The 18,479-nt window shown below is 40.6% G+C and overlaps 1 protein-coding gene across 2 annotated transcripts in view; it reads left to right on the top strand.

The window, feature by feature from the left end:
• Positions 1–18,479, top strand: part of NIM1K (NIM1 serine/threonine protein kinase) — a 92,063-nt gene that overhangs the window by 71,983 nt on the left and 1,601 nt on the right. For both annotated transcript variants that reach the window (XM_043976314.1, XM_043976315.1), the window contains exon 3: positions 13,997–14,265. In XM_043976314.1, the coding sequence (XP_043832249.1) occupies positions 13,997–14,265 (269 nt within the window). The remainder of the gene's footprint in view (positions 1–13,996; positions 14,266–18,479) is intronic.

The raw sequence follows: 18,479 nt of genomic DNA, 5'->3' as shown, positions 1-18,479 counted from the left end.
TAGCTTCCCATTCATGAGTCTTTCTCCTTTCCAATCCATCCTCCACTCAGCTGAAGAATTGATGTTCCTAAAGCACAGTTCTGGACATCTAATCCCCTGCTCAGAAGCTCCAATGGGTCCTTTTATCACCTCCATAACAAAATAGAAACTCTTCTATCTGACATTTAAAACCCCTTACAAGCTGCCTCCAGTCTAGGTCTGTTGTACATTATTCCTGAGTTGCTAATAAATTTATGAAATTATGAAGTGGAGCAGGCATGTTAGATTCTTTGGGTACTCAGTGGGAAAAACCAGGAAGTGAGGCTGTAACAGAGAATGCAGGGATGAACAAGCACAGAAAGGGCAAATTCAGGGGGGGAGAGGGTGGGAGGGGGGGGTTTACAGAAGCAGATGACATGAGGACAGGGTGATGGTGATGGTGAAGGGAAGCAAGCAGTGTATGTAGGGGAAAGGATGGAGATAGTGAGAGGCACAGATGTCACTCATGTAACCATGGATCAGAGTTGGGAACACTGGGTAACATGGATGCAATGGGGATGGAAGAATATGGGGTGAGGGGGCAGGAGTTTGAAGTTTCATTTTTATAGGATTTTGTGAGGAACAAACTAACTCCTATCTGTGCCACCTTGGAGTTAGTTCATTAACATACCCAGATCATCTCAAAGTTGTCAGTAAAACTTTAAGTTAACATATCTGGGTCATCTCAAAATTATCAGCACCATAGTATTCTGCTGGCTTTACTGCAGATGCCTGGAGTTTATCTGAGGTTTACATATCATAGGCTTAAGCAAGGCCTAGATGGCTTTCCCTGATTCAGCACTTTTTACCAGGATGTGATTTTTGGTTGATGTGTGATAGAATTTGTAAATTATGCTCCTTTGATATTTGAGACAGTTTGTATGTGACTTCTAGGTTCTTCTTTGCCATCTTATTTTCTGCTATTGTTCATTTTATACTGGCTACTTATAAACCTACCCTACTGCCTAAAAGGGGGTAAGGTGGGGACCAGAACAAGATAATAATTTTAACACAACTCTCCTTCACACAGTGTACATTCTTTTTTTTTTTTTAATGTATGAGGTATTTTATTTTTTCCGTTACATGTAAAGATAGTTCTCAACTTTTGTTTATACATGCTTTACAATTTCAGATTTTTCTCCCTCCCTCCCCTCCCTCCCCCCTCCCCTAGACTGCAGGTAATCTGATATAGGTTATATCTATATATCTCTATACATATACATATATACATATATAAATATATATATATACACACACGCATATATATATATATATATATATATATACACATAATAACATTAATCCTATTTCTGCATTAATCCTGTTACAAGAGAAAGAATCAGAGCAGTGGTGCAAAACCTCAAAATAGAAAAAGAAAAACAACAGCACCCAAAACAAAAGAAATAATATGGTTCAATCAGCATCTATACTCCACAGTTCTTTCTTTCTTTTTTTTTCTTGGATTTGGAGATCCTCTTCTATCATGAGTTCCCTGGAACTCTTCTGTACCATTGCATTGGTGAGAAGAATATAGTCCATCACAGTAGGTCAACACTCAATGTTGATGATACTGTGTACAATGTTCTTCTGGTTCTGCTCATCTCACTCATCATTAGCTCACGTAAGACCCTCCAGGTTTCTCTGAACTCTTCCTGCTCATCATTTCTTATAGCACAATAGTATTCCATTGTATTCATATACCACAACTTGTCCAGCCATTCCCCAATTGATGGGCACCCCCTCAACTTCCAATTCCTTGCTACCACGTAAAGAGCAGCTATAAATATTTTTGTACATGTGGGTCCCCACAGTGTACATTCTGGTCAGCGTGGCCTACTAGGTAGGTGTTCCTGGTACATAACATTCTATTTCCTGTCCTTGTCCCATGCCTGGAATGCATTTATTTCCATTTCTTAGAATCCCAAGCTTATTTGCTCCCATCAGAAGAATGTAAGCACTTTGAGAGAAGGGATTGTCTCATTTTGTGTGTGTGTGTGTGTGCCTAGCACTGGCCCTGACTAAGCACTTAATAAATGCTTGTTGAATGAATTAATGAATTTCTATAACAATTTCCATGAAGCAAAGAAGAGGAATCATGAGCTTTTCTTTTACAAGAATCAATCAATCAATCAATTAATCATTAAGCCAGTTGTCCAATTCTCTGGCAAGTCAGAGGCATGCTAAGCCTGTAGGCCTTGGTCTTTGGAAGCCCATCCCCCTGCCCACAACCCTTTTCAACATCCTCTAAGATTCTCACTGTACCCCCCCACACCCACCCAAGGGTGTGCTGGAGCCAGCTTGTCCCAGCTCATCTGATTATTATATTTTTCATTTACACCTTGGAAACATACAAATGACACAAAGCAAGGCTTTATTTATTGTTATATTGATTGTCTAGACTTAAGAAAGTGATAGAAAAATGTTAATACTGCAGATTAAATTTAAAAGTGTGTTATTTGTACATTTTCCCTCTCTGAGAGCCTGTTGTTGAACATTTACTGTCACTCTGCTGCCCCATTCCACCTCTGCTCCCCTTTGTATGAGAGAATTCCTCTGTATGTATTTGTCTTATTTGGAGCTTTTAAATTTATTTTCATTTTCATTTAATTTGAGATATCAGTCATAACTAAGTCATAACTGTTCCCCTCCCTTTCTCCTTCTATATGCTATGTCTGTCTATATCTTTATTTCCCCTTCCTTCCCTGCATCTTCATCTCTCTCTCTCTCCTTTCTTTCTGTCCTATGCCTCCCTTCTTCTTCACCTCTCTTTTTCTCTCCTGATAGAGGCATATAACAAGACATGAGATAAAGGGACTGTGGAGTAAATTGGCTTTAGTCTAGATGTTGGGGACCTATTGCCTTGATTTTAAAAATTTCCCCTAACTGAATGAACCCCTCCATGACTTATGTGATTAACACATTCCCTGTGTTTGGGAGTTTCCTTTCCTAAAAACATTCCCCCAGTTTTACAAATTTGTTCCAGGATGGCTATTTTTGTTGTTGAGACGATAAGTTGTGTCCAACATTTCATGACCCTGAAGACCATACTGTCCATGAGATTTTCTTGGCAAAGATACTGGAGTGGTTTGTAATTTCTTTATCAAGTGGATTAAGGCAAACAGAGGTTAAGTGACTTGCCCAGGGTCACACAGATAGTAAGCATCTGAGAATGGATTTGAACTCAGGTCTTCCTGACTCCAGGTCTAGTGTTCTATCCACTGTGCCACCTGGCTGCCTCCTGTGGCTAACTATAGGTTTCCTTTATTTGATCAGTTTTAGAAGAGAGATGGGAAAGGTTGAGTAGAAAGAGTGAAAGGCCAGGAAGAAGAGGATTAGTGATGGTGAGGGATCAAACAAGTAGGAAAGTCCTTCTTTTTCAGGTTCTTTGGGCCTCATCCTATCCCTAGCTGTCTTTACTCCCACCCTCATCTTACTCCTCATTCCCCTTTCCCCTCTCCCAAGTTCTTCATTTCATCCTTCCCTTCCCTCTTTCTTTCCATTTTCTCTTCTCCCTTCTCTTTTTTCCTGTTCCTTTCCTTCCTTTTCCCCTTCTTTTCCCTTCACCCCCCCTTCTTCTTCCTCCCCCTTCCTATGCATTCCTTTGGCTCCCATCACTGCTTCTCTGTCCCTTTTCCCAGATAGTATGTAAGCTCTTTGAGGGAAGAGAGTGTGTCTTTCTTTCTTTCTTTCTTTCTTTCTTTCTTTCTTTCTTTCTTTCTTTCTTTCTTTCTTTCTTTCTTTCTTTCTTTCTTTCTTTCTTTCTTTCTTTCTTTCTTTCTTTCCTCTCTCTCTCTCTCTCTCTCTTTCTTTCTCTTTTTTTGGGTATTTTTACACCTATTACCCACCACATGGTGGGTCTTAATAAATGCTTATTGATTGATCGATATACTACTTCCCTTCCCCCAACTCATCCCCTAATGGCACCAGTGTGCTGCTGCCTATTCTGAATCACTCTCTCTCCAGCTAGCTTAGAGCCAGTATCAATGAGGTAGCAGGTTAAGGTACCTCTGGTCTACCACCTCACTTCTTCCTCTCTCCACTCTCCTCATGTCATAGGAAACTTTGAGGAGGCTCCAGCTTCCTAAGCCTCCGAGACCATATTCATGTTGACGACCCAATATGCAGTGTCCCCAAGGAGTACACTTTGATTTTCAGCATCCTGAGACAAAGCAATAGAAATTGGCCCCTCCCTCCCAGAACTTTACTCTGCAAATCAGACAGCACCAAAGCTGGTCAAGTCATAAGTACTGGCCTTTTGGAGTATCTGTTTATTTCAGTTTCATACCCAAGAAGACAGAAACGATTTTTCTCCATTTATTTCCATGTTGACAAAGGCTAACTTGTTTACTAAGCAGTCTTTTGATTAATCCCATTTAATTTTGTTTGGGACAAACTGCTTCAGTTTATCCAAATAACTCGAGGAGACCACCAAGTCAAGCAGAGACAGATTTATTACATCCTCATGAGGACGGGCAAAACCCAATTACACATTGAAGTCTTGCAAAGATATGCCCAATCCTCTAGGTTTTTATAGTAATCTTGAAAAGGACTGTCCCCACGTACACCTAGGGTGGATGAGCTCATAATCTAACATCCAATCCTGTCTCATCCAAGGTGCGTACCCAGCTCGTGATCCATGTATGGAGACATGTCCAAGAACAAAGGGGAAAAGGGGAAGAGGTACAAGTCTGAGGAATGTCAAAGAAAGAGGGAGGCAGAAATCACTCCCTTATCTGACTGCAATTTATCATTACAAGGACTGGGATTCTGACATGTGAGAGGGGAGTTTTTTTATTACAGGCCATAAACCAAGGTGTAGCTGGGATGTGGGAACTAAGCAAAAGTAAAGTAAATAGTGCTAATTGGTAGAACTGTGACAAGTAATAATACTTACTGGGGGACTGGATATCTCCCAGACCCCATCCCCAAAGTTTACAGAACTGTCCCAAGTCCATTATCTCAACAATAAAACTTAAAGGAGACAGTGAGAATTTGACAAGCAATTAACTTTTAGGCAAAGCAAGAGGCTAGCTATTGGGGGAGGGGGGCGGGGTTAGGTATCCTTCATACTCCATCCTCAGAGTTTAATCTGACTCAAATCCATAATTGTCCCACACAATTTTAAATTTGATCTATGAGAAAAGGAGGTGACTGAAATGTGATGTAAATACCTCCTATCCTGGGATACCTGTGTATATATCTCCTATCCCTGGCTTCCCTCCCTGGCTCTCTTCTCCCTTAGCCACTCCCTCTCTGACCAGTTCTCATTGCCAGACCAAAGCCTTTCTCTCCTTCTATTTCTAGGCTGAAGGATCCACCTTCTTTCTCCCGCCTGTGAACAATGTGGTCCCCTAAGATTTCAATCTGTCTGAACAGATGATATGGGACACACCTCAACTAGTTTGACTTTTAAAATAGAATTCAAAGTTACTATCTTCATAGAATGTTAGATCTCATAGGAGCTTAGAGATCTTAGTTTAAACTCTCACTTTACAGATCAGTAAACTGAAGCTTAGAGAGGGGAAATGACTTGTCTAGGGTCACACACTATGTTATGGGGGAAATTGGTGGGGGTTTGGGATAGGGGTTCTTAGGAATTCCTCTTTAAAGAATTACACCCTCTTGCACACGAATCCAATTAGAATAAAGTAATAGTTCATTTAGGTGCTAGGGAAAGGAAACCAAGAGAGAAATCCTTGGACTTCTCATGGGGAGAAGGCATGGCACAGAGGCGTGGCTCTCTGAGATACCTATCTCCCTGAGCAGGAGATAGGCAGATACTTTTATAGAGGACCAATGGTGGTGGTCCGTGGTCTGATGAGGTGATCATCTGACTGTGGAAAGTTCCCTTATTGAGAGAGGACCATCCCCACTGGTGGTGGCTGCCACAAAGTCAGCAGCCACACCTAATTTTCTCTCCCAAAGGGGTAGGGGAGACTGGAATGCAAGGTGGTGGTCCTGGAGCTAACTCAATCCCAATCCAGTGCCACTTATCTCTTTAGGTGTGTCTGTCCTTTGGTTTAGTTTCTCAAGAAGGTTCTTTGATTTACCCTGGAAAACTTCTGGGCCCAAAACTTCCCCGGGGCCCATTCAAATGAGGTACCAAGGCCCATAACACACCATTTGATGATACATCCTTCCAAAGGACTCCAAACCTTTTAGAGATTTTTTTTTTTAACACTTAGGTTTAAAGCATTCTACTTGTCACTGGAAAATGGGAAATAATACTTTCTTAATAATGGTCCTTCTCAAGGGAAAACCAGCCTGAATACAAAGTACTAATAACTCTTTAATGTTTACAAAGTACTTTACATGGATTACCTCATAGAAGCCTCACAACAACCTATCTAGGTATTAGCTGTAGGTATCATTATATTAAGGAATTATATATTATCTAGTTATTCCCATTTTACAAGGAAACAGAGAAAGTTGTTTGATCCTAAAGACAATAGGGACCCACTTAAGGTTTCTTGAGAAGGGGAGTAATGTGGTCAAATCTGTGCTTTAGAAATGTCAAAGAAATGGAAATCACAGGGATGTTCATCAATTGGGGAATGGCTGAACAAGTTGTAGTATACAATTGTGATGGAATATTACTGTGCTATAAGAAATGACGAGTTCAATGATCTTAGGAAAACATGGATAGACTTGCACTGAATAAAGAAGAGCAAAATGAGCAGAATGAAGATAACATTGTATACAGTAACAAAAGTTTAAGAATGACTTTGAGCAACTAAGTAATTTTTACTATTATAAATATCCAAATTAACCACAACGTATATATTTGCCTATTTTTTTTTTACTTTTTTTTTTTTTTGGTGAGGCAATTGGGGTTAAGTGACTTGCCCAGGGTCACACAGCTAGTAAGTGTCAAGTGTCTGAGGCTGGATTTGAACTCAGGTCCTCCTGAATCCAGGGCCGGTGCTCTATCCACTGCACCACCTAGCTGCCCCCACAAAGTATATATTGACGGAAGACACCACCTACATCCAGAGAAAGAGCTAATAAATAGAAGTATGTATAGAATGGTTTTATACACACACACACACACACACACACACATGTGTCTAATGGTAGCCATCTCTAGGGTGAGGGAGAAGGAGAGGGAAGAAAAAAGGGGAAAAAGAAACTTACATAATAACCTTATTATATATTTAAAAGAAATAGCAAGTCATACATAATAGATTTGCAGATTTATGTATAATCATCTTTTTTTCCTATCCTACTATATTATGGAAATACTTGTTTTATTTCTTAAATTCAGAATGAAACAAATAAATTTTTTTTGGGTGGGGCAGTGAGGGTTAAGTGACTTGCCCAGGACCATACAACTAGTAAGTGTCAAGTATCTGAGGCCGGATTTGAACTCAGGTCCTCCTGAATCCAGGGCCCGTAACTTTTCCACTTTACCGCCTAGCTGCCTCCATAAATAAAATTTTTAAAAGAATGATTACTTGGAAGCTATGTGGAAGATGGATTGGATTAGGGAGAGAAGAAGCAGGAAGATAAACCAGGAGGCTATTGAAATGGTCCAGGCAAGAGGTGATGAGGACCTGAGTGAACTAAGGTCATGGCAAAGGGAAGGATGTTGTGAATACAGAAACAAGGTTAGGCAGCTTGATTGGATATGTAGGGTTAAGGAAAATGAAGTTTTGAAACAAGGTGAATGGAAGAATAAGTGTCTTTGATGGAAATGGGGAAGTTCAGAAGAGGGATGAGGTTTTTTCCTGGTTATATTTGTTATTTTTTACAACACAGTAATATTGTACAACTCCCAACATTTGTAAAAACTTTAATGGACTTCTGATAGCTTTTGCACCATGTCATATTTCCGATAAAATTCTTTGTTTATTCATTCCAATTGTTTTTGTTATTTCAAGATAATAGTTTCTGTGTCCTTTCTTCTTGGTTTTGCTTTATCCTCACTTTGTATTATGTCATAAAGGTCAATCCAAATTTCTTCACATTCCTCATACTTCTCTAAAATTACATTAAAAATAAATCCCTAGGGGCAGCTAGTTGGCACAGTGGATAAAGCACCAGCCCTGGATTCAGGAGGACTTGATTTCAAATCTGGCCTCAGACACTTGACACTCACCAGATGTGTACCCTGGGCAAGTCACTAAACCCTCACTGCCACCCCCCCCAAATCCCTAAATTGCAGGCTCAACCATATTACCCCCAACCCTCTTCACTCAAGAAACGAGGGATGAGTTTTTGGAGGAGAAAATTAGTTCTGCTTTGGACATGTCCAGTTTGAACATACAGTTTGAAATGTCTAAAAGACAGTTGGAAATGTGTGTCTGCATCTCAGGAGAGTGATTAGGGCTGGATATATAGACATACCAGACATATGGTTGAAATTGAACTGATGGTAGCACTGAGTATTGAATTTCTCTGAAACTAAAACTTTCTTGAGTCTGAAGCCTTCCTGAAGCTTAACCCCTAAAGGGACAGGGAGTGAGATTAAACAAATGAGTAGTATAGTTTCTTCAGTATAGGGGGAAGATTCCAGCACCGACAAGATAGACAACTGTTTGGCGGGGGCTACCACAATATCAGGATATGACTTTGGGGAGAAGTTCCTTTCCAAATCTACTAAGTCTAATTCTGTGAGAAGGGGTCGAATAGCAACTTCTAACCAAGCCTGGGAAATCATTAACCATTGCTTAATTGTCTGTGTAGATAAGCATTGTCTCATGGATTCCCTATTGTCCTCGAAAGAACCAGTAATCACTTTTTCTCCCTCCTTCCCTCCATCCCACATTCTAAGTTCCTTCATTAGCAGCTGTTTTTTGGCTACAGTGTGCATCAGCCCACATGCCAAATCCTAGAGTGACTCCAAAAGTTCAGGGCAGCTTATTGACTGGGGAATGGCTAAGCAAATTGTGGTGTATGGATGGATTGGAATATTGCTGAACATGAAAAGAATTAAGAACTGAATCAGAGTGAAGTAAATGGAACCAAGGCAATAACACACACGGCTACAACAATGTAAATAGAAAAAAATGTAAATTAAAAGAAAAACAACTGAAAGTTATGTCACTATACTGACCAAGTTTATTCCCAAGGATGAGGTGAGGAAATGAATTTCTCTTTCTTGCCTGTGCTGTCAGACTTGGTGGATGTGTTGGCTAATTTTGCTCAACTAATTTATCTTTCTTTTTTTTCTCCTTCATACAAGGGATAGCTTGCTGGGTTTGGGAGTGGGGATTATGTTCAGAAATAAACTTGGTGCTGAAAGGAAAGACATTCTCTCTCTCTCTCTCTCTCTCTCTCTCTCTCTCTCTCCTCTTTAAAGTTTCAGCCTGCTTCTATGTGTCCTTAGAACCAGTCCAGACCCAGAATTCCAGAGGAGTGGGACATACAGCTGGTTGGGAAACAGATCAGTCTCAGGGCCCATTCAGAGCCACCTCAGGGACCATCTGGGCCTTGTAACTCACACCTCCTGTGGCATCTTCTAGGAGCTACCTGGACTCAAAGCAGATCCCCAAGGTTAACTTTTACTTTTTCAATTTTCTTTCAGTCCTAACCAAATAGCCAGGGCGGATCCATTCTGGTGTCTGGCATACTCTCTGGGAGCTTTGTTCAACATGGAAGCCAGAAGACTCAAAAAAATTATTGTTTCATAAAAAAAACCCCAAAATACACACCACAAGACCCTACTATAAAAGGAGGTGTTTGGCATTTCCTTATGAAGAATGATTCATGTTACACAAGTTTGGTCTGCAGGCAGTTAGCTTGGTTGTTGGTTAAAGCTGGTCAAAATCACAGGGTCAGTCTCCACATTATCCAGTCAGCTTAGCTCTAGTTCATGGCCTTGGGGGTTAGGGTCTCTTGGAGGACTGAGCCATGAATTGTGGAAAGACACTCATAAATCCTTACTTACTGCTGAGAAAACAACTTCAAGCTGATGATGCTCTACCTATCTATGTAGAATTAGGGTGAGGAAGGGGGGAGGGGGGAGAGAGACAGAGACAGAAGAGAAGAGGAGAGAAGAGGAAAGGAAAGGAGAGAAGAGGAGAGGAAAGGAGAATGAGAGCGAGAAAGGGAAGGAGGGAGGGAAGATGAGAGAGAGAGAGAGAGAGAGAGAGAGAGAGAGAGAGAATTATAAAGTTTGTTCCAGCCTTCTCATTAAAAGGGAATTAGAGGGCAGCTAGATGGTGCAGTGGATAGAGCACCGGCCCTGGATTCAGGAGGACCTGAGTTCAAATCCGGCCTCAGACACTTAACACTTACTAGCTGTGTGACCCTGGGCAAATCACTTAACCCTAATTGCCTTACTAAAAAAAAAAAAAAGGGAATTAGAGATTTAGATGAATAGCTGCTTTCCAGATTACCTAGTGACAGCTTAGAACATTGTGGCTTTCAGGGGCAGCTAGGTGGTATAGTGGTTAAAGCATCAGCCCTGGATTCAGGAAGACCTGAGTTCAAATGTGGCCTCAGATACCCCTTACTAGCTGTGTGACCATGGGCAAGTCACTTAACCTTCATTGTTTTTCAAGAGATACACACAAAGGGGTTATGCTTTCTGTACTAACTAGAAAGTCTTCAGATGTCCTACCTCCTGGGGTTCAAACTGGAATTGTGCTAGAGGACATCCTCCCTGCCCCACCCTCTCCTTTCCTACTCCCAGTTTAACTAATCTGCTCTTTAGCTTTAGCCTCAGGAAGATTACAGATTTCTAAATTATCTAGGGATGATTTTATTTTTCCTTCCCTAGTGTAAAACCAGGAGCTTCTCTACTTTAAGGAAAGGAAGAAGCCTTCAGACTTTAGTACTTACATTGAAAAGAATGTTAACATTTCTTGAGTACTTTAAGTCAACTTTTGATTCTTCAGGATGTGATTATCAGCATGGGATAAATTCAAGTTCCTGGCTTCTCTCCTTTTTTTTTTTTTTTTGCGGGGCAATGGGGATTAAGTGACTTGCCCAGGGTCACACAGCTAGTAAGTGTCACGCGTCTGAGGCTGGATTTGAACTCAGGTATTCCTGAATCCAGGGCCGGTGCTTTATCCACTTTGCCACCTAGATGCCCCCCTTCCTTTTTCCTTTTGTACCCTGGTGCCATTTCATTAGTCATTGGTATCTGAATTAGCTGAACCTCAAACATTTAATTATTGTTTTGTTATTTGCTAAAGTAGAGACAGCTAGGTAGCACAGGGGATAGAGCACTAAGACTGGAGTCAGGAAGCTTTGAGTTCAAATTCAGTGACTTTGGACAAGTTACAACCTCTGTCTACCTCAGTTTCCTCAACTGTAAAAGAGGAATGTACTAGCAACTCCCTCATAGTGAATTTCAACTGCGATCATATCTGTACTGTGCTTGACACATAGTAGGTGCATAATAAAAACTTATTCCCTTCCTTAGAAGTCTTTAGGACCTGCTTTAATGAAATAGATTTGGTGCATGAATAATTAGGAGCAGTGACTTGTATGAAAATAATCATAACACCAAAGTCCTTAAAATGTTGTCTGCTAAGTAGGCTAAATATAGCTCCATGATATCATTAGCACAATTTGCCTGCCAAATTATATCTTTTTTATGTTTTAAAGCACTGTCACAATATCATCATTATCATAATGCATCATTATGCATTATTAATTAATTAACATTATTGTTAATAGTATAAACTCTTAAAACAGAAAACCTTTGACACTTTTCATATAAACCTATCATAGATAATTCATTCACTGTTTTTTATTATGGTCACTTATTATTATTTAAAACATATTAGTAAATATTATAAAAATATAAAATACCTTAGATTTGGGTAATTTCCAAGAATTTTGATTTCTTATTCTTGAATCCCAGAGATCAATATATCTGTCAGGAATCTGGAAATACTAGGATCAATAAATCAAATCCTGCTAAAAATGTTTCACCTTCACATTCCATTAGAGGAACAGAGTAGATGACCTTTGACTCTTCAACTCATTTATCTATCTATTTATTTGTTTATCTATTCATTCATTCATTCATTTGTTTATTTTCGGGGCAGTGAGGGTTAAGTGACTTGCCCAGAGTCACACAGCTAGTAAGTTTCAAGTGTCTGAGACCAGATTTGAACTCAGGTTCTCCTGAATCCAGGGTTAGTGCTTTATCCACTGCTCCACCTAGCTGCCCCAACTCATTTATTTTAAAGCAAGAACATAAATATCTGGTACAAGTAAGCCCATTTTTACCTAGATTCAAAAACCTTGAAGGGATCAAGTTGGCTTCCTCCAAAACTCTTCCCTCTTCTTTACAAGAAGATACTCAAAGACTCCCCTACTTCTAGAGATTTATAGGATCTATCCTCTGCAAATGCCTAGGGGGCCTGTACTTTATCAGTCAGTAAATTTGATTTTCATTGAAATACATATACATTTATAGCAACTCTGTGATCATTTTTGTTAGTCTAAGCTACCAACAGGAGATTTTATTAAAAGTAATTTATAGGGGCAGGTAGGTGGCACAGTGGATAAAGTACCAGCCTTGGATTCAGGAGGACCTGAGTTCAAATCTGCTCTCAGACACTTGAAACTTACTAGCTGTGTGACCCTGGGCAAGTCACTTAACCCTCATTGCCCTGCAAAATAAATAAATGAATAAATAAATAAGTAAAATTTTTAAAAAGTAATTTATAAAAGGGATTGTTAAAGGAAAAGTAGAATTGAGAAACTGCCTGGCTTTGATCAGGAAAGGGGAGACATTCTGAACTGTGGCCTGAAGCAACTTCTTATTCATTTAGAATTTTATTTTTTTCCAAATTACATGTAAAAATAAATTTTACCATTGATTTTTAAAACTTTATGTTCCAAATTCTCTTCTTCCCTCCCTCCCTACCCCCCCTTAAGAACTCAAGCAATTCAATATAAGTTATACATGTGTAGTCATTCAAAACATTTCCACATTAGTCAAGTTGTGAAAGAAAACAGACAAAAATAACTTTAGAAAAAGGAACTAAGAAAAAAAATTATACTTCAATCTGTATTCAGATAGCATCAGTCCTTTTTCTACAGATGGATTGCATTTTTCATAAGTCCTTCAGAGTTGTCTTGGATCATTGTATTGCTGAAAATAACTAATTACTTCTTATTCATAAATAAAACCCTAGCCAATGTGGAACTATGGGGATCTGAACTAATGAAAATTTACTGTGCACATAGTTGAAGAAGAGTAGTGTAATAATAAGATCTAGCATTTATATAGCATTTTAAGGTTTGCAAACTACTTTACAATTCATATTTTATTTAATCCTCACAACAACCCTAGGAGGTCAGTGATATTATCATCCCCATTTTACAGATGAGGAAACCAAAGCTGAGAGACATCGAGTGATTTTCACAAGGTGACACAGTAAGTGTCTAGGGCAGGATTTGAATTTAGATCTTCCTGACTTCAGGCCCAGAACTCTCCCCACTGCACCATCTAGTAGTGGAAAGAGCCCTGGATTGGGGCAGTTAGGACCTGGGAACAAATTCTTTTTTTTTTCTTTTTTCAGAACAAATTCTTGCTTTGCAATTTAATACCAGTGTGACTTGGGCGACTAGATGCCATGGTGGATAGAAGACCAGGCCTGGAGTCTGGAAGACCTGAGTTCAAATCCAGACTAAAATACTTACTAGTTGTATGACCCTGGGCAAGTCACTTAATCCCGTTTGCCTCAGTTTCCTCAGCTGTAAAATGAGCTGCAGGAGGAAATGGAAAACCACTTCAGTATCTTTGCCAAGAAATCCCTAAACAAGGGTCATGGTCAGACACAACTGAACACCAACAACAGCCGCATGCTTTTGAGCATATCATCTGAGTCTCAGTTTCCTTCCTCTGCAAATGAAGAGAAGTTAAAATGATCGTAAGACTTTTTATTAACTATAAAGTTTTTACTCCTAAACCTCTCTGAGACAGGGGTTTACACAGCTACTTGTAGCTCAGCGAGATTGGCCAGGAACTACTGCAGCTATCATTAACCTATCGTCCTTTTTTCACTTTCAGAAAAGGTTGCTATTAAGATCCTGGACAAGACCAAGTTAGACCAGAAGACCCAAAGGCTACTGTCACGTGAGATCTCCAGCATGGAAAAACTGCACCATCCCAACATCATCCGCCTTTACGAAGTTGTAGAGACCTTGTCTAAGCTTCACCTGGTGATGGAATATGCGGAAGGCGGAGAGCTCTTTGTGAAGATCAGCACTGAGGGAAAGCTCTCGGAAACCGAAAGCAAGCTCATATTTTCCCAGATTGTGTCAGCGGTGAAGCACATGGTGAGCTCGATGTTATCGAGTAGCCACCGTACTGGTCTGGCTAGAGTTGCTCAGCCAGTGGGTAGTCACTGCTCACGTAGTCTGTAGTTTCCAGGTCTAGAGCTAGAAGGGCCAATGGGGTCCTAGCAGGGAGGTTACATAGCAACCAAGGTCACAAGAGAATGTAAATATCAGAAGCTGGAATTGAACCCAAGTCTTCTGACTCAAGGTGGTATGGTAGATAGAGTGCTGGCTCTGAAGTGAAGCCGACTCATCTTCCTGAGTTCAAATCTGGCCTCAGACACTTCTAGCTGTGTGATCTTCGGCAAGTCACTTAACCTTGTTTGCCTCAGTTTCCTCATCTGTAAAATGAATTGGAGGAGGAAATGGCAAACCACTCTAGTATCTCTGCCAAGAAAACTCAAATGGGGTCATGAAGAGTTAGACATCACTAAAAAATGACTAAACAATAACAAAGGGATAAGGAGTAATGAGAGAGGACTAGAATTTGAAGATTATAAAATCGCCAGCATATATTACATCAGCAGTATAGTCTGATGGAGCATTAGTTTTGGAGTTAGAAGTTACTGTTGTTCAGTCATTTCTTTGTGATGTCTAACTCTGTGATCTTGTTTGAGGTTTTCTTGGCAGAGGTAGTGGAGAGTGGCTTGCTATTTCCTCCTCCAACCCCCCCCCCCTTTTTTTTGCAGGGCAATGGGGGTTAAGTGACTTTCCCAGGGTTACACAGCTAGTAAGTGTCAAGTGTCTGAGGTAGGATTTGAACTCAGGTCCTCCTGAATCCAGGGCCAGTGCTTTATCCACTGTGCTACCTAACTGCCCCTCTAAATATTTTACAGATGAGGAAACTAAGGCAAACAAGGTTAAGTGACTTGCCGAAAATCACACAGCTGGAAGTGTCTGAGGCCAGATTTGAAGTCAGGAAGATGAGTCTTCTTGACTCCAGGCCCGGCACTCTATCCACTGCATGACTTGGCTACCCTAGAAAAGTACTATTTGGGACATTTACTAAATTCTCCTTTCCTGGTAATTTACTCTCTAACCTTTCTGTGGAGATGAGAAATAGGATTTAAGGTTGTGAGGCCATGGTTTCAGGTATTTTGTCAACAGAAATCCCCCAGAGAGAATAGGATTGGACCTTGCATTGCCTCATCAGATCTATCGCTTGTCCTTTATGCTCAGCTCAGACTGTTCTTGTTCTCCCTCTTGGGCCTAGAATACCCTCTTTTCCCCTTCTTTTCCATCAACCAAAATCTAATCCTTCCTTCAGGATCTTGCCCAAGCCCCTTCTCCTCCATGAAATCCATCTAAACTATTCTGGCCTACACTAAGTGTTCCTTCTTCTGGATTCCTTGTATCATGCGTGTCCAGTGCTATACCACTTTGTGGATCTAGACTTTCATTTTATTCTTTCATTGTACAAATCTATACTCTCTTGTTTTGGCCTCTAGTTCATACACATGTGTAAATTCTATCTACAAAACCAGATTGTAAATTTCAGGCCCATTTTGAACTTTTGTGCGGGGCTCTCAGTAAGCACTTGATGGCTCTCTTATCCCAAACACATCCACTGTTTTATTACCTAAACCATATTTACTGATCTAACCAGCCAGCAAAAAGTAAAGGATGGTGTGATGTAGTAGAAAGAATAATGCATTTGGAGTCAGAGCATCTGGGCCTGAATCCTAGTCCTATTACTTACTAGCTATGTTATTTTGGTCAAGTCATGGGGACAGGAGCAGGTAGACTAGGTGATTTTTAAACTTACTTCTGGGCCTAAAGCCTATATGATGGCTGCCTGGTGCATGGGCACCATCTGGTAGCATCACATCAATGAGACAGAAACCTTTTCACATACTCTTTTTCTTTTTTTCTTTTTGTGGGGCAATAAGGGTTAAGTGACTTGCCCAGGGTCACACAGCTAGTAAGTGTCAAGTATTTGAGGCTGGATTTGAACTCAGGTCCTCCTGAATCCTGGGCCAGTGCTTTATTTCCTGCGCCACCTACTGCTCCTCCACATACTCTTTTTTTTTTTTTTGGTAGGGCAATGAGGGTTAAGTGACTTGCCCAGGGCCACACAACTAGTAATTGTCAAGTATCTAAGGCCGGATTTGAACTCAGGTCCTCCTGAATTCAGGACTGGTGCTTTATCCACTGCACCACATAGCCGCCCCCTCCACATGCTCTTATACATAAAACACCATCCCCTCACTGGTACACCGGCAGAAAGAAAGGAAGAGAAAACCAGGGAGTCGAAGCTGAAGTAGCAGGCATGAGTGACTGTGGTTAGGGGACTGTTGGAGAAGGGCCTATTGTAGAACATGGTAAAGCTGTACTGGCTACTCTTGTCTCTACACCTATCTCCAAAGAGGAAGGGCAAAAAAAAAGGACATCGAACCATTTTCCAGCTGTCCCTGTGGACAAAGCACGTAATGGCTAGAGGTCAGATTTGGAACCACGAATGAAAGCACACAACCTTTGAAGTATGGGTGGTGCTTACAGGTCCTCTAAGGCAGAGGCGCCAAACACACTGCCCTGTTCTGCTCTGTATTACTCCACAGTGCAGCCCAACCAGATTAAAATGTAACTGGGAAACATTTTTGTTTGTTTGTTTGGGGTTTTTTTGCAGGGCATTGAGGGTTAAGTGACTTGCCCAGGGTCACACAGCTAGTATGTGTCAAGTGTCTGAGGCTGGATTTGAACTCAGGTCCTCCTGAATCCAGGAATGGTGCTTTATCCATTGTGCCACCTAGCCGCCCCTGGGGAAACATTTAACAAAATAAATAAAATGAAACATAGATAATATTAATATGTACTAAACCATATTATATTATACATTACGCAGCCTACAGGGATCCTTATATACAGTTTAGTGGTCCTATGTGAGCAGCGATCTTGTATACAATGAGTTTGACACCACTGATCCAAGGTACAGTTAGGGGGCCTTAGGATTCAGAGCTGGAAAGGATCTCAGAGGTTCATCTTTTTGTGTGTGTTCAGCTTTAGAAGTCTGGAAAAGCTTATGGACCTCTTCAAAATATTTTTAAATGTATAAAACAATACAAAAGATTGCAAAGAAAAAAAATTTTTTTTTTTTGGCGAGGCAATGAGGGTTAAGTGACTTGCCCAGGGTCACACAGCTAGTAAGTGTCAAGTGTCTGAGAATGGATTTGAACTCAGGTTCTCCTGAATCCAGGGCCAGTGCTTTATCCACTGTGCCATCTAGCTGCCCCCAATAAATTATTTTTAATACAATTGTCAAAATATAAAAAAAAAAGTTGACAGATCTCAGGTTAAGAACCTAATAATCCTCACTGCCCCGCAAAAAAACCCAAAACAAACAACAACAAAAACCCCAACATCTTCAGCTTGACAGATGAGGAAACTGAGATCCAGAAAAGTAAAGAAACTTACAATAAATAAATAGGAAAGGTAGGATTGATTATACTTAGGTCCTTTAACTCCAAACCCGGTACTATTTGCTCTACACCATATTGGCTGTTCCAAGGTTTGAACCAAACAGCAAGGATGGGATGTATGTTAGGGGATTGCTAGGCTGTGGTCAGCTTCTTCCAGAAGCTAGATTCTGAAGTGTTTTGGTTTTGGTCAAGGAGGCCACCCACAGGAAAGATGAGTGGAGTTGTTCTGATGAGTGTTTTCTTCCCTGGTTGTGGCTCTAACCGTGATTCATATTCCATTTTCAATCCTCTTTTTGCAGGGTCTCATGACAAAGGTTAGGTAGCTGAAAGTGCAGCCAAAGGGCTCACTTCACTCTTTTTTTTTTTTCTTTTTGGTGAGGCAGTTGGGGTTAAGTGACTTGCCCAGGGTCACACAGCTAGTAAGTGTTAAGTGTCTGAGGCCGGATTTGAACTCAGGTACTCCTGAATCCAGGGCCAGTGCTCTATCCACTGCGCCACCTAGCTGCCCCTCACTTCACTCTTGGTTATTTTTCCTTTGTAGTGACTAAAGCATGGAATGCCATCAGGCTAGAGATTGCTTTGCCCAACAGAAGTAGTGAATGGACTGAAAATTTGTTTTTAAAATTCAATTTTAATTTTGGCTCTATGCTCTCCCTTCTACCTTTCCCTCTCCTATGTTGAGAAACCAAGAAAAACAAAACTTGTTACAAACATGTATAGTCAAGGAAAACAAATTCCCACATCAGCCCTGTCCACCCCCAAAGCACCTCAGTGTGCCCGCTGAGCCTATCACCTCAT

Source organism: Dromiciops gliroides, chromosome 1 (assembly GCF_019393635.1).
Source record: "Dromiciops gliroides isolate mDroGli1 chromosome 1, mDroGli1.pri, whole genome shotgun sequence".
Classification (NCBI taxonomy): Eukaryota; Metazoa; Chordata; class Mammalia; order Microbiotheria; family Microbiotheriidae; genus Dromiciops; species Dromiciops gliroides.
This window is presented reverse-complemented; position numbering and strand designations above follow the sequence as displayed.